General features: G+C 41.4%; 1 protein-coding gene across 1 annotated transcript in view; it reads left to right on the top strand.

The window, feature by feature from the left end:
- Nucleotides 1–26,566, top strand: part of CIT (citron rho-interacting serine/threonine kinase) — a 137,471-nt gene that overhangs the window by 14,288 nt on the left and 96,617 nt on the right. The window contains exons 8-10 of the mRNA XM_054996247.1: nucleotides 7,537–7,740; nucleotides 9,803–9,956; nucleotides 18,883–19,063. Of these exons, the coding sequence (XP_054852222.1) occupies nucleotides 7,537–7,740; nucleotides 9,803–9,956; nucleotides 18,883–19,063 (539 nt within the window). The remainder of the gene's footprint in view (nucleotides 1–7,536; nucleotides 7,741–9,802; nucleotides 9,957–18,882; nucleotides 19,064–26,566) is intronic.

The raw sequence follows: 26,566 nt of genomic DNA, 5'->3' as shown, positions 1-26,566 counted from the left end.
ACTAATGCAATTGATATGATTTGATATAGGGATGAATATTATCTGATTGTTCTTTCAGTTTAATTTGAGTGTTCTGGCCTGAGTTTTTTGCAGTGCAAATTACAATTATGTATATTAAAACAGGGTACGTTATTAAATTCTTTTGACAGGTTTTCTTTTAGAAGGCTTTTTGGAAGTATTTTTTCAGTTACACTAACGACACACATCAATGTGGGAATTAAAGTTTTTCAAACTATTTCTAGGAACTATGGAGTTCTTTGGAAGCTTATCCAGAGTTTCTTAAAGAGAATTTGCACAAAGCCCTCTATTTCAGATATAAAGTAGCCTGGCAAGTGGCAACCAATCTTTTAATCTAACATATGTTTGAGCTGTATTTTTCTACTGTGGGTGAAGTAGGTTTAACTCAAGCAATTAATTAATATAAGCAATGAGAGAAACGAAAACATTAATTAAACCTAATCCTTTTGATTATGTCACAACAGTGTCAGCTATGTTAATTTAGATATTTATGTTTCACTTTTATTCCCCAAAGGACTCAAAATGGCTTACAACATCATTTTTCCCTCCTCAATTTTATCCTCCACAACAACAAACCTGGGCCTTTTCTGACACTCACCACTGCACCAGGCTGGACGGTATTCAGTCTCTGATGCAGACAGTTCTTTCCATTTGTTAATTTCTGTCACTCTTCTTCCTTTTGTGATGTCCTGTCCCTATCCCATTTCTTCTTTCAGTCCAGGGGTGGCCAGATGCTGTGCCAAACTTGAGTTTTTTTATTCATGTTTTTTATGACTCCATAGACTTGGGAAAGTGGTGCTTTCAGTTTAACACATGGTCTGATTTCAAGATGATGGCCCTAATTCAAAATGGCAGCTAAAATGTTCCAATAGTCACTTCTTAGGCCAATATCTTAGGAAGTAATGAGGATAGAACCCTGAAGCAGAAATAGAATTTTTTTTAGGTCCTTGTGAGTATTTTAATGGCACAGAAGTAGGATATCTAACTGTTTTACAAGAAAATACAAAGTTTAAGGGTAAAGTTAAAAATCATTTAGAAACTCGCCACCCCAGTTTTTAGACCCAATTGTTTTGCTGATACACATGGGTAGGTAACAACTGAAGACTGTCCTAATCTATTAAGCAGGCAGAAAATGAGAAACATTTAATATTATTGCTGAATCACTGACACTTAGTTTACACTTCTTGTATATGACTGTAATGATTTGAAGTTAAGTGTGTGTGTTTCTTTAAATGCTTGGTATGTTACAGAAGAAGGGGGGGGTGAAAGAGAGGGATGAGTGAGTGAGGTGATTAGTTGATGACTGAATGGGCAGAGCTGAGAAGTGTGTGTGGAGAGAGGCAGTTAGCTGTATGAGTCGGGAGTTAACAGAGTGTCTTCCAGTTAGAATCCAAAATAGTGCTGTGAAAAGCATTGGAATTCTAGGTGGGAGATAATATGCCCTCTTTGATTATTCTGACTAGAGACAGTCAGATCTTGATATTGCCAGAGTATTATGGGAGAGTGAGATGAATAAGCTGACAGAAATCTGAGTGAGAGGAGAGAGAAGAGATTGTGACACTTAAGCCAGAAGAATAAGATACCCAGTTTTATTTTCTGAGGAAGTATTATCCAACATCCTGAAACCAATATGCTTCATGTACTGATAAAAGGTTTATTTTGTTTTTTGTTCACCCCAGAGTTTTATGTGATTTCTATATACCAGTCTCATCCTTAGGGCCACATGGTCCCACAAAGGAGCCTTAATGCTTGGGCACAAATATTCAGGGAAAAAATGATCAACCAGATTAGAATTGTATTCCTGGTGGCAGCGTTACCTACCCAGAGGGTGAAATAACATAAGGCACCACATCTAACCGCGTGATAAAAAGGGAGTCGTGTGACAGTGACTCTCAGCTTTTGGGCTTAGTCAACCTGGCAACTATGTTTGACCAGCAAATGAGAGAGGTAGAGGTTGACAGAGTTTCAAACCCACACCTACAAATTTATTTTGAAGACATGCTTCTGAAAACTATTGGATGTTGGTTTGAGGTGGCTCAGATTAAGGTGTGCTCTAACGGATGAGTAATATACCCTGTACTGCTATTCAGTCATGGTTGAGCAGTTGCCAGGGGGACTCAAAATGTCGACAGCAAATCACTCCACTTGTTCAGCACATCAGTTGCACTGTAAACATCACCTAAATGTTTGAGGAACTGTAGTTCATGTACTGTAACAACCAGTTTAAGAGCTACATGGCCTGCTACAAATTCAAGTTTCACGCAGGAAATTAGCAGACACATGCTGTGATTAGATGAGATGAAGAGGTTCTCTTGTACCAGTAGCCAAGTAGATGACCGAGTGGCTTTCAACTCTATGAAGAAATAACATCTGTTTTGTCTTTCTTTCATCTTTCTTGATTGATAAATTATATCTGACTCCTAGTATGACAGTGTGGGACTCAGAAACGCCATTATATGCTGAAACAAATGACTGTAGAAGAGGGTTGGTAAAATCAGCTTTATTCTACAGTTACTCAAAGTGATTATGAACCGGAGCCATATCAGCTATGCAAACAGTTTTGCTGTGGTTCTAAATTGCTAGTAGCAAGCTTCACAGTCTTCCTGTCATGATTAACTGCTATGATGATGGGCTTCTTTAAGGAACCATCTGCATAGGCTAATGTAGGAGGGCATTCAAAGCTGAACAGTTTCTACATCTATCTTCTGTGTACCAGATGATTAGCTTGTGTAAAGTAGGTCTGGGATCTGTAATGTATCTGAAGAAAGACTTCATTCTGTATGTATATATGTTTTTTGAATATTTGTTTGGTAGATCAGAGCCAAGAGAGGCTTTGTTGTTTCCAGCAGTGCACTCAGTACAAGTTGTACTTACATATCCGAAACATTGGTGAAAATAACAAATCTGAGCTTAACTTTGGGAGACGTTGTAACAGACATGACAGTGGCATGTATCCAACCCCATAGTTCCTCTGATGGAACATTACCATTTCTGCAAGGGGAGGGAGCAGTCTACCAATTTTGCCTTCCCACTTTGCCCCATCTTGCTGCTTAGGGTTTGGTGATCCGAAGGAGAGAAATTTTAGCGGGCGAGGGCAAGTGGGAAAGGTTTTGCTAAATGCAGAGATGGTTTATATGCACCAACATTGTGAATTCTTCTATCGGTGTATCTAATGGGTTTTCTTGGTATTCAGTGAATTCCATGATCCGTTGGACTTCTGTTCATCTTTAGCTGGTCTACTTTTGGCCCATTCCTTGTGCCTGGTGGATAAATCTGTAGGCTGCATAAATGTGCATTCTGGTGACATAAAAAAAAATTCTCAAACTATACATGATTACATCTCATGTGATACTTCAGCTATCACGGGAGAACAGTTTTTGCCTTTATTTCAGGATACCACCTCTAATTTTTGATGAATAATATGTGCCCGTTGGTTGAATATTCTATAGGACTTCTAATGGAAAAAGTACAAGCATGGAGTTGAGTGTTTACATTTGGTGCCCTTTTAGAAAACATGCATATCTGTAAAATAAATTGTTGCCCAATAGAGAGAGAGAGTTCCAATAGCCAAATAAGAAGAAAACTGAGTTCAGCTTCTGCAGTAATGACAGATGTACATCAAATATTGTTACATTATTCTTGGTTAAAAATTAACACTGTTGCATCTAGAGATCTGCTTGACAAGGGTTTTATATCTTTACTCCCCCTGACATTCCCGACTGTGGGAAAGTTGACTTCAGGGCTTGTGAGACCTACATGGAGTAATAACTGTGGGTCAGTGGATTGCATTGAGAAGAGGAAAGGGGGTAAAGTTGCTCTCTGTATTGTCAGCAATGCTCTGCTCACAAAAGTAGCTCTGCTGTTGAAAGAGGCAAGAAGGGTGATTTGGTCTCTTTCCTGTCCTTAATGCAGCCTTCCAACCCATATGGCTATTATTCCATGAATCTGGGAATCCACTTTCCTGGAGGTGGAAATGGCTGCTGTGTGGAGGGCTGGAAAACAGGGGAGATCTATGACTGTCACTGCCTTCCATGGATGCATTGCTGGATCTAGCCTACTATCTTAATCATATCAAGATATATATTCCAAAATTGTTGGTATTGCAGGGGACTCTGTTCAGTAAATTGATCCAGTTGACCCATTAAAAATGTCACTTTCCCTGACAATATTTTATTTACTAAAATACTTATCCTGCATTTTGGCATGTAGCATTCCCTAGGAGAGCTACAAAAATGAGTCACGATTCAAGTAATAATTAAATACAGTAAACAATAACAGCACTGAATTAAAATGCAAACATTAAAGTTGACAGTCAGGAAAACAACACAAAATAGTTATCTAGAAACAGTTTATACTCCAACTCTAATAGGCCTCACAAAAAACGTGGTGGAAGAAGTACAACACTTTGCCTGCCTAAAACAGTGAAAGCTGAAATGGAAGCACCTCCCAGGAAACGATGTTTCATGATCTTAGTGAAATGGCCTGTCATGCATAGAGTTGAAGCTCTAACAATGCAAAGCAGGGGCGGGGCAGTCACTGATAGGACTTCTGTTCTGAGTTCTCGTGTTGAGCAAGATAGACATTCAAGTATCCTGATCCCAAACCATAAAGTCAAAGCTAACACTTTGATTTACACCTGGGAATTGCTGTGCCCATATACCTCTGTGAATGGTTCCTAAAGGCACACCTTGCCCCTCTTGCCGGGTATAGGGTTGCCGACAGACCTGGAAAAAATGCCCCATTCCTTTCATAGGGGCTTAATGGGATGATATTTACCAGGTGATGTCATGTTTATTATTACAGTCTGCGACTAGTACATATAAAACCATTTGCAAATCAGTTTAAAAACAGTTGAGACTGGATACAGGGGAAGAACAATGATTAAATATAAGAGTAAAAAAATATCATAAATTAGTTTGTTTAAAATCAGGTGATGTCATTTACCTTCATGACATGAAAAGCCATTTCCACATATTCAGCCTCTGATAAAAGGGCAGAATATTTTTTTCCAGGCATGTTGACAGCTTTAGCTGGGTAGCTCTCTTGGGCCTGTCTTAATGTCTCTGTTAGTTCTTTAAATGTTTTCAGAGACCAGAGCATGTAGCTTGTATTCTGAGTAGAAACATCTCAGCTCCATCATCACTTTTGCTAGGAACTTTTCTGCCCTTATTCCTCAATTGTATTGATTGCTGTTTAAAAACTGAGCAAAGCATATTCTGTTTATAACACTTCAGCTTAGTTGGAACAAGTGTTAGCAAAATGTACTGGTTTTAAATTTGTTGTGGTGGTGTGCTTTTGACTGGAAGGGAAGTATTTTGCTTATAATTCCCATCTTTAAACTTTTTGTGCACTTAATCTGTCAGCTAGACATTCTGTATTTGTTCCATTAGAATACTTTCACAGACTGATGATGCTGGGGATTGAACCTGGAACCATCAACCAGCATGATTGGTTAAACTAGGTTCTGGGAGACCCTGGTTTGGATCCCCCACCCTTCCATGCAAGCTTGTTGGATGACCTTGGGCTAGCTGCACGCATACTCAGCCTACCTCACAGGATTGTTGTGAGGATAAAATGGAGGAAAGGTAAACCGGTGTAAACTGCTTTGGGCCTCCAGTGGCATAAATGAAGTAAATTAATCTTCATGCAAAGCAGATGCGTTTGTCACCAAGCTATGTTCCCTTCCTTCCCTGAAGGAAGTGTCATGGCCCAGTCTGGACTCAGTGAGGATGAGGTCTCCTCTGGAGGAGAGAAGCCTCGTGTAGCCAGCCACGATTCCTCAGGAGAAGAGGAGTTCTGTGTAGCCAGCCCTAGCCCTGACTCAGCAGAAGCCGGTGATCAGGAACAACAGCTGCTGGCTGATCAGAGCTTACAGCCAGCAGCTGAGGCACCAGCACCCTCTGGCCCCAATACCACAGGGGAAGCTCAGCCAGGGACATCCAAGGCTACAGGTGCAGCGCAGCCAAGGGCCTCCACCCCCCCCCCCCAGGTTCACCCATGCCGAAAGAATGCCACAGACAACACCAGAGATTGGAACTGCAGGAGAGACGGTGCAGTGCTTGTCTCCTGAGCTAACGCCAGCTGCTGGAGAGCGATGATGAGTAGTGGCAGGATGGAGCCTCAGCAGCTGGCTGAAAACCACGCCTGGCTAGAAAAGCCAGTCTGGAGAAACTGCCAGGCGTGGAAGCACTGTGTTGATTACCTGCAACCATTTCCTGGAACCTTGCATCTTGTTCTTGCCTGCATCTTGACTTGATACTCTTGTGCTCTGACCTACGGAGTGGACTTGACTTGGCTTTTGGATTCTGGACACACCCCTGGTGTTTACCTTGTGCTCTGACTACAGACTGGATCTGGCTTTTGAATCTTGAACACTTCTTTGGCTTCATGTTAGTGCATGGACTATCAGCTTGAGCGGGCCCAGCTCATGACAGGAAGTATGCTCACAACCAGCTTTTGTATTATTTCACTGTTCTTCAGCTCCTTCTCAAACCATCACTAATCAAGCTCTGTTCCAGAAGCATTCTTCCTCCACCCTCCACTTGTCCCACATTTGGTAACTCTTTAAAGGTATAGAAATAAGCGCTACAGTAGACAGGCTTCTCTGAAGGAAACATGTCCGTCACTACTGATCTTCCCCTGCAGCTGCAGAACGGTGAGGGTTGTACAGGGGTTCCCGGATGTCCTTCAAACGAACTGATACTTGTTTCACAGAGGGAGTATAACGATATGGTAATGAGATGGGGGTGCCCTAAAGTAATAGAATGCGTTATACCCCTGCAGGTGGTGGATTCTAATTCCAAATGTTTTTATATTAAAAAAGCCCCCCAAACCTCCATGAAAATGTTTGTTTATAATATTGATTCCTTCCCTGTTTAGAAAAATGTAGCTGAAGCAGCTTGTAACACATTAAAAATACAATAACCAATTAAAAGCCTTAAAAACACCCTGCTCTAAAATCAAATGAATCAGCTAGTCCTCTGTAGAGACAAGTTATACCCCCTCTTTTTGTTTGCTGTGCTGGTTTTCTGTTTGCATGCCACTTCTCACATCTATGGGTGTTCTGAAAAGTGATCTTTCACCTGCAGTTGGAAGTGATGAACCCATTCTACCGCTATTATTCTTCATGCCTGAACAAGGCTTAATTTTAATTTGTAATGGAGAAATTGCTTTCAAACCAATCCTGTGAATAGTATGAAAAATGGCTGGTTGGAATATTATCACTGGCAGCAGTGGACTGGCCGTTAAGGCTGCTGGGTAAAGTCCTAATGGGCTTTCCTCTGAAGTGGGTGGAAGCCCACCATCACTATGAGATGTAGCTTCCACAAGCAGAGTGGGAGTTGATACCGCCTCACCCAAGGTGGATATGTATGAAGTGGGTAAGAGCAGCTGCAAGCTAGCAGCCCCTGTCCTGCGCAGTGTGGGCAAGCGTGAACTTGGTTAAAGCAAGTCTGCTCCTTCCACTCTTCCCTTTCTTGGGAGGGAATTAATTCTGGCAATTGTGTTTATATATTCTAGGTGAATGCCAAGCTGCCTGTGGGTACCCCAGATTATATGGCTCCGGAAGTACTAACGCTGCTGAACGGTGACGGCAAGGGTTCATATGGATCCGAATGTGACTGGTGGTCTTTGGGTGTGGTTGCTTATGAAATGATCTATGGGAAGTCTCCATTTACTGAAGGAACGTCATCTAAAACCTTCAATAATATTATGAATTTTCAGGTACGAATGATGACTGCTGATAGGCCCATAGAATCTGAATCCTTCCTTTAACTCAAATGGTGAAACCTGAGAAGCGAAATCTGTGACCAATGTAAACTATGCAAATCATTATTTGCTTTGTTATTTAAGTATAATTTATTCTGTTTCTGGTCTTTGGGAGAGGCAATGAGGTCCTGTCCCCTCCAATTATATACGATTTTTCCTGTGCATCCAAGAGACTTTGCTTTTCTTCTGAAAGGAATCCTGAATGCTCTGTGGCAAGCTGCATTTAAAACTAAGAAATTTTAAAAGCAGTTTATATGGCGTAGCATAGCGGCTGAAAGAATAAGTGGTGATCTGGAAGACTGCTGGTTCAGATTTCATGTCTGCCACAAACTCACGAGCACTGGGATTCTAAGCAGCCTTATGCCCTTCTGTCCATTGAAGCCAGCGGACTTCATAGGGTGTCAGTTGCGCTCTAGGTCACCTTGGCAAGCAAGCTACACCCTTTCAGCCTTGGTTCCCATCTGCAGTACCGAGAAATAATCCTGGATTTCCTTATATGGCTGCTGCAAGGATTTCTGTGATGATGTATGTGAAATGTTTGTAATTTTGAATGTGTTCTGTAAATGCTAAGTATTGCAATAAAACGTGCTTTTGACAAAGTTCCTCATCAAAGGCTCCTAAGTAAGCTCAGTAGCTATGGGATAAAGGGCCAAGTCCTCTTGTGGATCGAAAACTGGCTAATTAATAGGAAACAGAGAGTGAGTATAAACGGGCACTTCTCACAGTGGAGGGTGGTGAGCAGTGGGGTGCCACAGGGGTCGGTATTGGGTCCAATGCTTTTTAACTTGTTTATTAATGATTTGGAATTGGGATTAAGCAGTGAAGTGGCTAAATTTGCAGATGACACGAAATTGTTCAGGGTGGTGAAAGCCAGAGAGGATTGTGAGGCACTCCAAAGGGATCTGTCGAGGCTAGAAGAGTGGGCATCCATGTGGCAAATGAGGTTCAATGTAGCCAAGTGCAAAGTAATGCACATTGGAACCAAAAATCCAAAATATAAATACAAGTTGATGGGGTCTGAACTGGCGGAGACTGACCAAGAGAGAGATCTTGGAGTCATGATAGATAACTCACTAAAAACGTCAGCACAGTGTGCGACTGCCATAAAAAAAGCTAATGCTATGCTAGGGGTTATTAGGAAAGGGATTGAAAACAAATCAGCCGGTATCATAATGCCTCTGTATAAATCGATGGTGAGGCCTCATTTGGAGTACTGTGTACAGTTCTGGTCGCCACACCTTAAAAAAGATATCATAGCACTGGAAAAAGTACAGAGAAGGGCAACTAAAATGATTAAAGGGTTAGAACACTTTCCCTATGAGGAAAGATTGAGGCGCTTGGGGCTCTTTAGCCTGGAGAAAAGACGACTGAGGGGAGACATGATAGAGGTTTACAAGATAATGCACGGGTTAGAGAAGGTAGAGAAAGATGTGTTTTTCTCCCTTTCTCACAATACAAGAACTCGTGGGCACTCTATGAAATTATTGAGCAGTCGGGTTAGAACAGATAGAAGAAAATACTACTTTACACAAAGGGTGATAAACATATGGAATTCGTTGCCACAGGAGGTGGTGGCAGCTACAAGCATTGCCAGCTTCAAGAGGGGACTGGACAAATATATGGAGCAGAGGTCCATCAGTGGCTATTAGCCACAGGAGATAGATGGTATTCTCTTTGTGGGGAGGTGGTGCTCTGTTGTCTTGGTGCTGGAAGGAAGGCAGTGGGAGGGCTTCTGGTGTCCTGGCCTCACTGACAGTCCTTTAGATGGCACTGGATTTCTAGCCACTGTGTGTGACAGAATGTTGGACTGGATGGGCCACTGGCCTGATCCAACATGGCTTTGCTTATGTTCTTATGTTCTTATGAGGGAATGCTTTTCAGTTTTTTAAAAATAACCACATGTTGCACTGTGTGCATGTGAACTTTTGGTTTTGGCTAAAGTAGCTCTTTGGATATCAGCTGTTTGGCTTTTGGTTTCTTTCCTACGGAGTAAGATTTATTTTTGTTTCAATGGCAGAGATTCCTGAAGTTCCCTGAAGATGTGAAAGTCAGCAATGAATTCCTTGATCTGGTGCAGAGTTTATTGTGTGGGCAGAAAGAGAGACTAGATTATGAAGGCCTCTGCTGTCATCCATTTTTTTCAACAGTTGATTGGAATTGCATTCATAACTGTAAGTCGCGTGGTGCCATTAAAATTAGTCCCTTGATTTCTCTGCATTATAAGATAACTCAAAAAGGTAGTTTTGCTGAGGTTTTGCCATGTGTATGTGGTTGCGCAGCATCAGAATGAACCAAAACTGAGGATTGAAATACTCTGCATATTGTTGGGTTTAGCCCTTTTATGCAACTGACTTTGTGCAACTGACACTCAGGAAGTTGAAAGAGGAAAACCCTTCCCAAGTGCAGATACTATGAAACAAAAATGCGTAAGCCGTTCTTTGCAAAAAGTAAGCCCAGTAAACACTTTAAGAAAAACCTGTAACCCGTCTGCCCACATATATCTTTGTTAGTTGTTTGTGACTTAAAAGAGAGAAAAAGTCCATTTTTGTAAAATTTGTTTGCCTGGAAGACATTAACAGTCACCATAGGCAACCAATTGATTAGTTATGTACACAACTGGAACCAAGGGGATTTATAATTTGTAGCATAACTATATAATTAAGGAGCTGCCAACTGCTGCCCTCCAGGCATTGAACCCCTGTGATAATTGCCTTCATTCGCCTAAGTGTTCATAATGAGCAGAGTTTGTGGCCCTTGGGAAGGGTGAAGGGCTATGAAGCCATGAATGGAGAAGACATGTACTCTTTGAGCACCCTCCACTCATAGCAAACCCAGGCTCTTATAATATAGTGGTTAAAGTGTTGTATTAACATCTGAGAGACTCGGGTTCAAATCCCTATTCTGCTATGGAGGCTTGCTGGGTGACCTTGGGCCAGTTACAAATTCTCAGCCTAATCTACATCACAAGGTTATTGTGAGGATAAAATGGAGGACAGAGGAATGATGTAAGTCACTTTGGGACCCCTTTGACAAGAAAGGTGGGTATAAACAAAGTAAAGTAAATAAACAATATAGCATGGATAGGGCAAGCTTCAGTGACTCATTTGAGCTGGAGGAGTTAGCCGTGTTAGTCTGTAGTAGCAAAATCAAAAAGAGTCCAGTAGTCTTAAAGGTGCTACTGGACTCTTTTTCATTTGAGCTGGGTGTGCTAAAAAGAAGCTTAATATGTTGAGCAGTTGGGATGAAAGGGCTATAATACTGAGCACTGACTGCATTAACAATATTTGCCATGTAGGTTCAGCAACCAAAAAAGAGTACAATAATGTCTGCTATTCTCTGTAATGGGGCTAAGGGGTTGAAACTAGTGCCATCTAGTTTCCCTTGCAGTGTGCATGAAGCAACAAGTCTGAAGGCACTGTCTGTACAACCAGTTGTGGCCTTCTTATTGTACTCTGATGGAGCTGGTTAGGGACAATCCTGAATTGAAGCTAAATACCTTGGAGCTGCCAAGTTATTAACTCATTTTAGGACCAATGTTTTGCTGGTGGAGTAAACAATCTTGGGCTAGATATGCTCATGATTTCAGCATAGGGGAGCTTCATACATCTATAGAAGATAATTTTGAGGCTGATGAGCATCTTTGAGACATCACTGTTTTAAATTACAGGATAATTGGCTCAAGAAATTCATTTTGAGAGCTCTGTGGGGGAAAATCTTAATTAAAAATGCGTAACTCACTAATCCAGGTGTTACTGGAGCTTGCCTCTGAAAGATGTAGAAAATGTAGACTTCTAGCCTTCAGTACTTAGAACATGTTATCTGTGGATGCAGGTTTGAGTTTTAAACTGATGATCTTTGTTGTTTCACTTAAATTTATTTCATTTTTTTGCGGAAATATAACTTGTTCCGAAAATAATGTAGGTTTATTGATGCTCTAGATAAGCCAGGTGGTGGTGATCATGAATTTACTTAATTATGTAAGTAAAATGAGGGTGGTGTGTTTTGCTTATGTAATTGGAATGGGGATTTTGTGAATGATATGTTTCTTCTTGCTCTGATGATTTTTTGTTTCAACAATGATATGGCTTTGAGTGGTGGTTCTTGTATATTGACAAATCTTTCTCAACACTGGTGTAATAACAGATTTCTTTTTCAGTACAAAAGAAAGTAGTATAGACATAGGCACAAATCGAAATATGAAGCAAATTTTGTTACAAAACGGGCCGTTTCATGTGTCACGAAACAGTGTTTTGTGGGGTCACTGTTATAAAATTCACAACTTTTTGGCCTGTTTCGTTAGCTTCGTGAATGATTCATAATTGTAGACACGCTGGTGCTGATCCATTGATTCCCTAGGCAACAATGGGCCCAGACCTTTTGTTGCCATTGGAAACCCCAATCATAGCCCACTTACACTTGATTGGCAGCTCTACTAGCCATCTGGAGAGCTTCCATTCTGCCCTATACAGCCAGGAACTAGGGGTCAATCCCCTAGGCAACCAAAGAGGTGGGCCTTCTGTAGCCATGGGCACACCAATCTCACCCCTCCAAACCCTGTTAGGCAGGTCTGTCAGCCAACCACAGACCTCCTGTTCTGATCTATGTCAGCATTTTGCTGGAATTGGAGAGTGTGTGGAAGGATTTAGGATTGTGCTTTTGGCTGCTGCTGCTTTAAAGAGACTGTAAGAAGCTTCTTTTTTCCAGTTCTTGGCCTTGCTGTGGGAAGGTCTTTGGGTGAGGGTGCCTTTTTTCTTCCACCCCACCCCTCACTCTGTCTTCCCGGCCCAGCTCCACCACGGCTGAACCATTGTCCTCCTCTGATCCAGCACTCTGGCAGCACTTCCCTTCCTACCCTTCCCGATCAACGTATTGCATACTGGAAGGGTGAGTGGAGGGGAGCCTGCTGAAGTCTCCCTGCGAGTTTGGCATCTCCGGGTATGAAGGGGGCTGTTGAAATGCCCTAGGTTCTGGCAAATCATGAAGCTAATGAATTGTTTTGGCAAATGTGTCAATTTCGTGAAATTTCATGATTCGCGATTCGTGGATTGTGACGAAACATGAAACTCGTTTCGGGCTTTTTCCGTTTCATGCCCATGTCTAAGTAGTAATAAAAACTTGCTTCCCAAACATGGGCTGCTTTTCACTAATCATTTTACATGGTTTACTATTTGTAAGATTAATGCAAATGGATGCTTCGTATGTTAACACTTTTTTAAAATGGGTTTTCTTCTACAACCTGCTCCTTTAAGAAAACTATAGGCTTTGTGCTTATGGCTGTGAACGCTTTGGATGATTTGAGAATTTTTATTTTTATATTTAAATATTATGTGAGAAGCAACGTAAAATGGGTCCCATGGGGACTTCCTTGTAGCACAGTGGAATTTAACTAGCTGGCCCAGGTCTCAAGCTGCTAGATTCTAATGGGTTCATCTCTCCAGCTTTACCTCGCCCTCCAACTCAAGTAAGAATCTTTTTGCTTCTACCACCTGAGTTAGAGATATGCTTGTCTATTTGTCTGGACTTAGTCTCTTTTATTTTGCAGTGCAATCCTAAGCAGAGTTACTCCAGTCTAAGCCCATTGAAATCAATGGGCTTAGAGTGGAGTAACTGTTTAGGGTTGCACTGTTTGTCTCTTAATAGAATCTTCAGAATTAAGAACCTGGCAATGTGCGTCAAATCACCATAGAAATCAGAGAAACCTTGAGGATTGTACTTGCTAGAGTAGTTCAGATTTAGACAGGCATGGGCCAAGTTAGGCTTTTAGCTAGTGCAGACAGACCATCATAATACTAGTTTCAGAAAACTTTTAATTTTGCATTTTTACACTTCCAAGAGTAAATGAAGCTGCTGTTTCAAGGGGCACAGTCCTGTTAGGAAAGGAGAATCTGTATCTCAGTCAATCATCAATCAGAAAGAAAGGCTGATGCTACAAGAACAGAAACAACTTCGCCACGTACAGTTACATTGGACTAGATTAAGGACCCAAGAAAGAAGGGATAACTGAAAGGCCTTGGGAGTACCCAAGAGTAGAATTAATGGTAGTGTAATTGACAAACACAAAGAACTTGGTGATGTATACATCTTAAGGGTCCACATACAACTAAGTGCTCAAGAGTATGCATTAATACGTATTTTTTTCCCTTTACACGTTGTCCTGGCAGTGGAAAATGAGAGTAGACACCAGTTCATGGGATAAAATAGCAGTGTGTCAGGTGCTGTTAGGCCAAGAGTAAGGCAAGTATCTTAAAGGTTCACTAACTGTAGGCCAGAATTTCTCTTTCTGTCTATTGGTGGATTCAAAACTGAGCTTTCATTGCACTGGTTGACAATTTCTGTTTAAGTTGGACAGGGAACAGTTAACTCTGTTGATTCTGTTAGATCTCTCAGTAGCCTTTGATATAGCTGACCATTCCATTGTTACCCTAATGGGGGGGGTCTCCTTGTGAGTTAGGAGAGTTAGCATTCAAAGAGATGCAGCTGGGGGAATAACTGGGAAATCTTCTGTGTATACCAGGATTGTTCCCTTAGAGAATTCTCAAATAAACAGGCAGGTGGTCTACAGGAAAGGTTTCTTTTATTAACAGAGAAATAAAAGGCAAATGTACAGAGAACCACATACAACGTACACACAGAGCTAGCTAAGACAACATTGAGGAAAAGGGGAGAGCAAATCAGGGTAGGGTAGGATATTTACCAGTCCTGGAGAGGGGGAAGGTCCATGGGAACAGCAGCAAAACAACCAGTGCTTCATGGAAGAGGAGGGAAGGCTCAGACATAATCCGAGGTTGCGTGGATGGGTCCCAGAGCACACACACACACTGAACACATGGCTGGGCAGCCCAGTTATAGAGTGAAACGTGCCCTGGGGCAAGGCTAATGTCTTGCAGCCAAAAACAACAGCTTGATGATTGTCTCTGGAGGTGGAATAATGACTTAGGAAAGGTGTGATATGACTATTTTGGCTTGACTATAGATAAAAGTATTGCTTGATGACCTGGTAAGTGTTGGGTAGGAATGCTATCAGGTTGCTGAATAGCCTGATTAGGTTAGCTGGGTGAGGGGAAGAACAGAAGGGCATTAGAATTAAGCTGGGAGTCTCCTCAGGAAGCCTCGTTATCTCAGCTTCTTTCCTGGGCGTGGGGGCTGTTCAATTAGCCATTCTCCTATGACTCATCCTTTGGTAATTTTCCAATCTTCAGGCCAGCTGGCATCCACTCTACCTAGGGCCAAGCAGTGTCATATCCATAAACTGCCCTTCTGGTGTGAGGAAGGGGTCTGACTGCTAACACCGTCCTTCATCAGGTGGAATATAGAAGTGGTATTGGAGGAGTAGCTCTTTAGTAGATGTGGACTTGGTTTTTACTAGAGGAATACCAATCAAGTTGGGACCTGTCTTGTGGAATACATCAGTCTTCCGTTTTGTCACTCATTCTCCTAAATATTTGAGGCTATTGAATGAAGTTACCTGGTGTTTTACAGCTAGGTGTTATCATTAAGCGGATGAAACTCAGATCGAAGCCTTCTGTGTTCTGAACCAATACTTTGAAACTGTGGTCAATTGACAAGGAAGAACAAGCTGATGATAACAATAAAATAATAATGTTCTTATATGCTGCTCTTCTAGACAAATTAGTGCCCACTCAGTGGTGAACCAAGTAAGTGTTATTATCCCTACAATATAGCAGGGAAGCTGGGGCTGAGAGGAGTAGGTTACTCAAGGCCCACCTGCAGATCTCATGGCAGTAGTGGGATTTGAACCAGCAGAGTGCTGATTATTGGCCCAACTGTTTAACCAAAGAAAGAAAACTGCACTTATATACTGCTCTTCTAGACAGTTTAGCACTCCGCTCAGAACGGTAAACAAAATCAGTGTATTATTATTCCCACAATACAACTGGAGAACTGGGGCTGAGATGATTGGCTTACCCGAGGACACCTGCTGAGCTCATGGCAGTAGTAGGATTCAAACCAGCAGAGTCCTGGTTCGCAACCCGCCAAATTAACCATTATGCTGCTGCAGCTCTCTGCAGCATGGAGATAATGTTTTTGAGAAGGTTGATGTTTCAAAAGGACAAAATTTTACTTGCAGAGCTGGTTAAGAGTTTGGGGGAAGCACTCGTAGACCCATTCTTGTTGTTTTAAAAGCAAGTTGGTGCAGTAGCCAGAAGTGCTTTCCTGCTTATATGTTTGCTTTGCCAACTGGCCCCTTTCTTAGACTTTGCCTGCCTGGCCATGCTTTTGTAACCTCATGGCTGAATTGTAATGCACTATATGTGGGGCTGCCCTTAAAAGTAATCTAGAAACTGCAGCTAGCTGTAGCCTAATTATTATCGAGGGCTAGCTAATAGGAATAGGTCTTGTTTATTTTAAAACTGTTGCACTGGATGCCAGGGTTTTCCCCCAGTTCAGTTTAAGGCGCTAGTTATACCCTTTAAAGCTTCCATGACCTAGGACCTGCATATCTGAAGGACTGTCTCTCCCCATGTGTCCCTTTTCATCAGTTGCAACTCTCTATTGCAAGTTGCATCTTGTTGCAACTCTCTATTGCCCTGCTTAATGTTGTCTATTTGACATCTATTGGAGCCCAGTCCTTTTCAGTAGTGGGTTCCTCCCTTGTATAGCAGGCTTCCTGAGGGCTTGAGGGAGAGACTATTCTTTTAATGCTAATTTATTTGCTAGGGCTTTAAATGGGGTTTTGGCTGCAGACGTGGGTTTTCATTGTATCATGTAAGGTTTTTAACTTGGAATTGTAATCCACCTTGAGCTGCAAGGAAAAGCAGAGTTTAAATGTTTAAATTGAGTATAAATGTTTATATATATATGAGGATGCGGCCAGGGCTCAGTTGAAGAGTACCCAGGTCCCAGGTTCAGGCCCAGGCATTTCCATGAAAAGGACTAGACGATGTGAAAGACAGCAGACCCTGGAGAGCTGCTGCTAGAAAAGATAGTACTAGCCATGATGGACCAGTGTTCTGATTCCGCATAAGGCAGCTTCATGTGGAGATGTGTCAATAAACCCAGGTCCAGATGCAATGAGCAAGTGGCAGTCAGGACCATGGCTAGTCGAAGGCTTGGAATGCTGTGTGACTCCCCGGTCTTTTGATTATGATTTGAAACAACTCCTGTGGGATCGTGCCCCTTCTGCATGAATTCCCTTAATCCCTTTCCTTTTCAGTGTTAACCATGGTTGTAGCATCACCTCTTTTGTGATGCTAATGCCTAATTAGTTTTAAATCAAAGTTTGTAATTAAGATTTGAAATTGTTTTGGTAAACCTCAGACAAAGAAAAACCATCATCTTGTTTCTGCTATAATGCTAGAAAGAGAGTGGAGGGAGTATTCCCAATCACTTAACCTGTAGTTAAGAGATTAACAGTGCAATCCTAAAAATAGTTACTCCAATCTAAGCCCATTGAAGTCAATGGATTTAGACAAGAGTAACTGTGTTTAGGATTGCACTGTAGGAAGTGTTACATTTCCAATAGGGCTTGAAAAAAGTTCCAAAATCTGTTCTTAATGTATATTCCATATTGTGTTGGATCTAAAATTTGTTTTAATTTTTATATATGTTACTTTTTATGAATCTATGGGAAAATTTAAAATCCAGATTAAACCAAAGATTTAAGAAACCCACAATTAAACAATTAACTTATTGATACCCCACCCCACCCTGTCATTCAATATTAACTAAGAATAACCTCTGGGAACAGCATTTTTCTCCTTCCTTCCCTTTACCTAAAAGCAGTACTCACATTTGCTATTTGAAAAGCTGCCAATATGTCTTTGGGGTGATTTGAATTGGGAAGACACTTTTTTTAAAAAAAAATTATTAATTCTGGTCACTAGTGATGGCTTAAAATCAGCTGAGTAGAAAATTACAAGGTTAAAAACCTGGGCTGCAAAAGGCTCTAGCAGCCTAGAGGGAGCTCGCAATCTCCAGCAGTGACTCATTCTGCTTGTGGCAGTAAGATAAGTATCAGCATCTGTCAGGCGTGCAGGGAAGCCGTGTCAAACTCTGGAGCATGCACAGAGTAAGGAACAGGAGGTTTGCACTGCAGGGGCTGTAATACTTGTCCCCAGTTTCTAAGTTCCCATCATCCCTTCAGCTACAGGAGATCTATACGGAATCCATGGTAACAGCATTAGCACACTATACATCCATCAGCTTGTGACGATGAGCAAACCAGCTTGAAGGGATGTCTGTTTCATAGAGCAAAAGGAAACCTGATTGATTTGCATTTTATGAGGGCTTACATTGAAGAAATGCATACTCAGAAAAAAAAAGTCCAGTGAAGGTGCATAATTGTAATAGGGGAGATTCTTGCATTACAAACAGACTGTAGGCAATTCTGTTACTGAACATGGTTTAGGAAAACTTGCCTCTTTAGGGGGTTTGTTGCTTTATTTAGCTGCTGTAAAAGAAGGCTATAACTATGCTGCTGGATACCAGAAGCTTCAAGGGTGTCATTGGAGAATGGCTGAGAAAAAAAAATTGTTGCATTTTTGATAGAGTTGGTAGTATTGAAGCTAGATTGCAGTGGTGTCCCATCAGGTATTTAGCGAGCTGAGATTGAGGTAGGGTATATTAATTCCTAAAGGATGCTGAGATTTAGCAGCTGCAGCATTTCCAGAGACAAGATTAATTTAGCAACTGGAGGCAAAGGTCTGGGATCCGAACTGAGAACACTGCTGCTGTTCAGCACAGATCTTCCCCTAGGTACAGGGGAGCTGATTTATGTCATGTATTTTTGGTGCTTGTGATGGATCTTTCCTCTTGCAGAAAAAGTGCCCTGCAAATAGACAAGATTGAAACGTGACACTTAACACACACACACAAAAACTGTTTGAAAAAATTAAACCTGGCTCAGAAGCAGTGAGAGATGCTGTGCCTGCAGAATGGTAGCCATCTTGGTATCTGTAGGGTTAATCTCTTGTTGCTGTAATAGGTTGGAGAGCAGTGGCTCAGCCTGCTGGTGTTAGCAAGATTAAAAGCAGGAGCTGCAGTGCCATTGAAAATGCTGAACGAGAGGGACTTTGACAGCAAGCTGTAGCTAAAATTTTTTTGTCTCGTCTCTTTCTGTTTTTAAAAAATAACCAGCTCCTCCCCCCTTTGTGCCTACCATCAAGTCTGATGATGACACCTCAAATTTCGATGAACCAGAGAAGAATTCACGAATTGTATCCTCTCTGTGCCAGCTGAGCCCTGCAGGTTTCTCAGGAGAAGATTTGCCGTTTGTGGGGTTCTCTTTCGTCAAGGCGTTGGGGATCCTCAGATCAGAGTAAGTAGGAATTGCTGTCTGTAGAGGATGAATAAGAGAAAATCAGTGTATACTTATCAGGCTGGGGGAAAACCCTGATCTCCCTTCTGCTATAGGAAGATGATTCAGGCTTCTTTATAGCTGTGATTCATGTTGGTTCCCCCCTCTCTAATCTTACTACAGGAAAGGAAATGTCATTCTGAAAGTTACATTACTAGAATAAAGATAAGGCTTAGTTGGCTGAAATCTGTTCACTGCATCTTGGAGGGAAATGAATGGTTTGAATTCTCTCTCTCTCTCTCTCTCTCTCTCTCTCTCTCTCTGCAGGGATTTAGGAGAAACCTAGAGGAGTTTCAGAGGGTGGAGGTGTGTTCTATTGATATGAAATGGCTGAGATTGGGACATTGCTTTAAACCTTACAGATTTGTGAGGTTGTACCAGGGAGCCACAGAGGTGTAGAGTTCATTCATCTGGGAGTATGCCAGTGGTTCAGGTTAACCACAGAGACTGGGAACAGGGTATTGACAGAATTCATGGTCAAAAGAGGCATTGGAACTGCAGAATGGATGATGCAGAGGTCCATAGTGATTGGTTGTCTTTGGGGAAGACAGAAGATCCTGTAGAATAATATTGAGACTGAACAGTGAAGAGTATCAGTCGTATAATGATGCCCCTTCTGGTCTGGTGGGTCCTTGGTTCTTTGCTACTAGAGTTTATAAGGAAAGCATGGAGCGTAGTGCATCGAGCTGAAGAATACTCATTTTGAGTAACAATGTAAAAATGCAGAGGTTTAGTTGCTTGGTGATTCCATGTACTCAAGGTTTGGGGTGGGGGCGGCTGTGTGTCTTGTTACATATCAAAAATTTCTAGTGAGTGTGAAGGAGATGCTAACCAAATCTGTATTTCTAACGTGGACTTGAACGGACAGTATGCATGGATGATGATGTGCTTAAAAGTGAAGCCTGGAAACCAAATGAGTGTCTATACTGGCACCAATGATGGTTCCTGATGTTATGAGTCAGAGAGGAATCTTAAATAGGCCAGCAATTAGAAGGGAGCTTCTTGACTGCCTGTGGTGTCCTCCTACTCGCAGGTGCCGCTTTTTTGATGGGGGAGGAAGGCAAGGGAGTACTGAGCGGGAATTGGAAGGTGGCAGTGCTGCCTCTGCAGCAAGCCGATGATCTTCCCTAGAATTCTGAGTTGAGTTTTGGTACTGACTCTTCTTAAGAGCGCAACAGAACCCAGATTTTTAAAAAATGTTATAAGAAAATCTATTGGAATGGTTGCAAGTTTGGATATGTTTCCTTTATCATGAGTATCTTGAGACAATTGGTTGACTTATAAGTTCTTATCAATATGAGTAAAAATGGCTTGGGAAAAGATTAGAGAAATTCAAGGGGGATGGGTTCATTTGTGCTAGGGCTTCCATGTTCAGAGGCACTGTACCTCTGACTACTAGATCCTGGACAATGAACAGGGAGGAGCTGTTGCCATCCTACCATGCTTTTGGGCTTCTCAGAAGCACCTTGCCGGCTGTGGTTGGAAACAGAATGCTGGACTACATGGATGGTTTGAGCCAGCAGGGGCAGTTTCCACATTCTTACTGTTTCTTACAAAGATATTTTTGTTCTAATACATAAAGGTGTGTGTGTGTGTGTGCACGCTTGTATGTATGGCTGTAAATACTTATTGCTGAACATTAGCAATAAGCAGAACATTAATGAAGAAAATGTAAGTATGTGGAAAGGGTGTGTTGTAAATAATCCATCATATCTTTAACAGAAATATTGGACTAATTTAGGGAAAGTAATTTTTTCCAGCGTGGTCTTGTCCAGAAAGTTAGCTTAGACAATAATTTTTGATATTATAGATCTGGGATTGAGATCTGCAAGCCATCTTTGCCAGGGTACTTAAGCCATTTCTGTCACAGTGACACTAAAGCCACCTTAGCCAAATGCATGCTGTCAAGTGATTTGTGTATCACAGCGGGAGTCAGTGACAGCAGTTGATGAACGAGCTGTGATATACTCTTGGTGTCGTCATGGTATTCTTCATTTGTGCCTTCAATATATAACTTGGTGAAGATGATTCTGGGTGCTTCTCACAAAGGAGAATGGGGGCTAACTAGCTCTTTTCATGAATACTGTGGTTATAGGACAGTTTTGGTTGGATGATTTTCAATGGTAGACTGCTTTGGAAATGATTCAGTTGGCACGTAGGTTTAGTAACTGCAATGTTTGTTTGTAAGAGCTGAAATTAGCAAAGTTAAAATACACGCTGCACCAATTTCGTGTAGGTACTAATAGGATTCCAGTAGATTCTGTGTAGATTCTGTGAGTTTACGAACATTTGTAAGCAGAACAAGTCGATTAACTGTCTGTCTCTAGTTGGTGCTCAGCACCTCCAAATGACACTATTAAAACATAATTATAAAAGTAAGCAATGTAAGGTTAGTAAATTAGGGTAGAGCTGTTGGTTCCCTCAAAAACAGGAGAAACCTTTTTATATTCCAACGACGGTCACTGTGTATATTAAATAACTGGTTAATTGGCTAAGGGTGATGATTGAAACTGAATCCTGATAAGATGAAAGTAATGCTGGTCGGGAAGACTAAGGTTTTGAAGGACACTACTCTCTCCACTTATGATAGGTTCTGTTATTCAGTTAAGAGGCCAGGAGTTATACTGGACCCAGCATTACTGTTGGAGAAGCAAGCCAGCGCAGCTGCAGAAGTTTTCTGTCAGCTTCATCTAGCCCAGAAGTTGGCCCCCTACCTCGATGATCTAGCCATGTGGATCCAGACCATAGTTATCTTCAGGCTAGACTGCTGTAATGCATTCTACTTGGGTCTTCTCTTGAAGTCAACTCAGAAACTCCAGTAGATACAGAATGTGGCAGCCAGATTACTAGCAGATATCAGGCAGAACTCGCATGTCATACCCCTTCTGCAGTCACTCCATTAGCTACTGATTAATTATTGGGCTGAATTCAAGATATTGAATTCATGGCCTGGGTTCCACATACCTGTGGGTCTGCCTCTCCTACTGTGCTCTGCCACAACAGCTTCAGTTGTCTGAACACAACCTTTTGAAGGTTCCTTCATGCAAATTGGTTAGATTGGCAATCACCCACCTGTTCATGTACATTCTCTGTGATGGCTCCCACTCTGTTGAATGGCCTGCCACACTATCAATACAGAAATGTACAATGCAGTAATATTTAGTAGGGCATGCTTGTAGTAGGATCGATCTTAAGTGGGACCAAATGGTCCAGAAGGTCGCCTTCATATGGAAGTGGGAAGTGGATGCTGCATGGTCTTGCACCCTTGTAATCCCACACTCTTCCTATACAGTTTGCTATTCACATTGTCTTTTAATTTTGTATTCCTAGTTCTAGTACATTGGTACTGATGTTTTGTATTCCGAGTTCTATTGTATTGTTCCTTTACGTTGTTTATTGGATATCTTATACTCTATGACTACAAATTTGCTCACGTTGTCATTCAGGTTTGTACCCCTAGTCCTATTGCATCATTCATTTGATGTCCTGTACTGCATTAATACATTTTTTTTCTCTTTCTGTACTCTGTAATTTACCTTGAGACTCAGTGAGAAAGGCAGGCTTTAAATAAGATAAACTAATAAATAAGGGCATATCTACATTATAAATTTGGGCTGATTTTTTCATACCAGTTTTAAGTGAAATTGCTTCCACCAAAGAACCCTGGGATTGTAGTCTGGTGAGGTTGCTTTGAATCCTGTTGGAAATCCTTAGCTCTTCTCACAGAACCACAGTTCCCATGGTTCCCTACAGAAACATGATAACTGAAGTCTATATTAATTTTGTATTGAATTTTAATTTCTTTTTTTATTCCTGTAAGCCAAGGGCTAAACATATAATTATAGAAGATTACATGGATTGTATAGATGTGACCTATAGCTTGTGATGTGTGCGGCTGTAGTCAGGAAAGAATTTCTGATGCTGCAGTGGATCCTTCTGAATTGCCTGATTCTTCCAATTTCTGGGATGAACTAGAACATTATTCATAGAAAACATCTGATAAAGTTGCTCTTCAAAATAATGAGAACGTTTTTTATGGGGTGGTTATACATCTGGATGGAGTTAATTGCTCTACTTGTTTATGATTTGTGAATATGCTGCTGTTTTGTTTTAGTTTTATTAAGGAGGATTGTGCACTTTAGTTTGGAAAACAAACTGAATGTCATGAAGAATTTTTGTAGGTGTCGCCCTCTGTGGGCATTTGGGTAACTTGGAATTATAATTGAAACTGTTTTTCCATTGCCTTTTTGCTTGTTAGCAGACCCTTGCCACTATAATGCTTATCAACTAGAGTGGATAAACACTATTTTTTAAAGGATTAATTTTTATCAGATTTTCAATTTTTAAGTTTCAGCTATAAAAAAGTTTGCTCTTTTAAAATAACCTGAATTTAATGCACACATGAACTCTGAACTTAATGCACACATGTGGTTTCTTAAAATGGAGGTTGTGACCCTGTTATAAAAAGCAGCTTTTTTGTAAAGCAAGGAGTGAAAAGAACATTCTTTGTCAGATGTCATAAAGCATAATAGTTGATGTATTTATATTGTCACTTAGTTCTGAGGGCCAGGAACTGGCAAGTCACCACTGGTGTCGCCTACTGATCCATCTGTGTGACCTTTTATTCCTGATCTACCCAGTAACCACTACCCACTTTTGAATCTGGTTGAAATTAGCTTATATTGGGTGGGAGTGAGGTAAGGCAGATATGTGACGAAGCAGCAGACTAGAGCAAACTGCTGGAAGGAACACTTTTGGATGTTGATGCCTACCAATGTCGCCTACCTGGAAAAACTGCAGGTAGTTAAAGAGACCCAACTTGGAATCATGAGCACCAAGTTGAGGGGTGCAAGGCCTTGTTGCCTGTTACTGCTCCAAGTGTTGCCAGAAGAAAAAAATACTGCCAGTGTTGTGAGATGTTACTTCTGGGGGAACCCCAGCTGTAGGAATTTCCAGAATAAATACCATAGAGTTTCCAATGACTTCCAGAGCACTGTGACATCACCCCGCCCATGTTCCTACTCCCCCAAGTCACACCGATTGCCAGGTACAGCCTGGCAACCATAACTAAGTTGACTGCTGGAAATTTTTTTATTTGATTTAATAATTCAAAGATTTAAATTGTTTTTTCCCTTGATGATTCGGATCATGATTTAAATTGTGTTGATTTAAATAATCAATCACCCTGTGGTCTCCCTGAAATTCTTCAAATATAGCTGTTATGTTTTGTTGGTGATCAAAATTTGGGTATGAGCAGGTTGCTTTGGGGTTCTGATGCTTATGAGCAAACAGTAAGAACTGTTTATTTAGGAAATTTAGAGACTTGCTTGAGGCAGCTCACAAGTAAAAATGACAGAATAAAATCATAAAAACAAGCACCATAAGCTGACCAATAAAACCACAACAGGGCAGGGGCATAAAACAATATTAAACATCCTAATATGATATTCCTAAACTGCTTTTAGGCTAGATATAGACAAAAATGACCAGAATGCTGGTTTAATGCCAGTGTGTGCCCAGAAATGTTATAATATGCAAATTCATTGCATATAGAATAAAGTTTACAAATTTCATCTATGCACATGCCCTGATTTACTTTAAGAAAAAAAAGTCTCCCTTTTTAGCCTATGGACATATCCTGGCATCATCTGAAATGGCAAGAGTCAATGCAAGAGCAGACCACTCAGTCTACAGTGTGAAATGTGTTCTTCTAATTGCAAGTAGTTCAGTACTAGGAGCAGGGGACACTAGAATTGTGAGTTGCAATTAGCACTTAGTAAGGAACGAAGCAGTGACTCTCAACAGTAGAAGTTCCTTCTCGGCTGCTATAGTCTCAGGCCTAGTTCTCACTATGCCTATGCATTACAGATTGCAAATAGGAGTTCTTCCATACAAAAACAATTCCCTAATGTAAAAAGCTAGCCTGTCAAGGAGACTATGAAGCTAGAACACTTGTATCCTGCATGTGAACGGTCTTTGGGTAGGGCATCTGTATTTTGTTTTTGGTATGGAAGCCCATTTTGTAATAGAGTTCCCGTCTAAAGTCTCAAGTGGTACTTCTCAGATACAGCTTGATCACCTTGGTGATCAGTAGGCCATGGACTAGCTAGTAGTAGAAATGTGTGTTCACATGTATTGGTGAATTTTGCTTGCGAGTGAACCACCCTTGTTTCCCAATTCTAGCTCTGAAAATAATGCTATTACATCTGTTAATGACTGGCTGTAAACTACTCCTCCACATTTTGCATGGGCTGGACCCATTGAACTCACAACTTACATCGAAGTAAATAAGCTAAATTCCAGGCTGTAAATTCTTAAACTTCTGACTAGAGATGGGCACTAACTGGAAAAAGAATGAACCATGCGGTTCATGGTTTGTCGCATTTCATGAACCATGAACTTTCACGAACCTGCCCTGGTTCATGAATCGGCTCGTTTGGTCAGTAAATAGTCACTTCCAGGCCAGCAGAAGGTCTGCAGGAAGTCCATCCCCTGTTGCCTAGGAAACTGATTGATTGGCGCCAGGCTGTCTGCAGTGACGAACCAAAAAACGAACCAAACAAACCAGCCTAAAGTTCGTGGCAGTTCATCAGACATGGGCTCTGGCAAACTGCCGGTTCGCAAACCACGAACCGACCCGGTTTGTGCCAAACTTTGGTTTGTATTTCGGTTCGTGCCCATCTCTACTTCTGATTCTGACTATCATATTCACTCGTACTTTACACTATTTCTGTGTAACTATTGCAGCGCACCTTACAGCAGAGATTCCTAGCTGAAGATTGGGTGACTGTTCCACTTCAAAATGGGAGCTTGGATTCTGAAGAATCATTACTGGAATGCATTCTATACTGTAAACTTTCCGTTACCATGGTCATCAGGAAAACTAGCAAGAACACAGCCTAGATAAGAATATAAGAAGAGGCCAATCAAATGAATGTTTGAAGAAGTATCGTTTTTGTTAAGTAAACACTGAAAAATTTATATCCCACTTTTCTCTCCATTGGAACTCAAAGCAGCTTTTCACATAGTTCTCTCCTCCTCTGTTTAATCCTCATAACAACAACCCTATGAGGATAGGTTTGGCTGAGAAATTGACAGGGTCGGAGTCACTTGGTGAGCTTCCATAGCAGAGCAGATATTCAAACCTTATCATCCCAGGTCCAGATGTGATATTCTAACCACTATGACACACCAGCCCATGGTATAGTGAGATTAGCCCCTACCCCATGACTTGGTATTTTTATTTCTTTCCTTTATTTATACCACACCTTTCCCCCCAGGAAGGACCCAAAGTGGTCCACATCATTCTTCTCTCCTCCATTTTATCCTCACAACAACCCTGTGAGGTAGTTTAGGCCGTGTGTGCGTGTGTGTGTCTGGCTAAAAATCACCCAGTGAGCTTCCATGGCAGGATGGGGGTTCAAATCTAGACTTCCCAGATCCCATTCCAGCACCCTAACCACT

This window comes from Eublepharis macularius, chromosome 13 (assembly GCF_028583425.1).
Source record: "Eublepharis macularius isolate TG4126 chromosome 13, MPM_Emac_v1.0, whole genome shotgun sequence".
In the NCBI taxonomy this organism is placed as follows: Eukaryota; Metazoa; Chordata; class Lepidosauria; order Squamata; family Eublepharidae; genus Eublepharis; species Eublepharis macularius.
The sequence above is the reverse complement of the archived record's forward strand: the minus strand, read 5'-3'. Positions and strand labels throughout refer to the sequence as shown.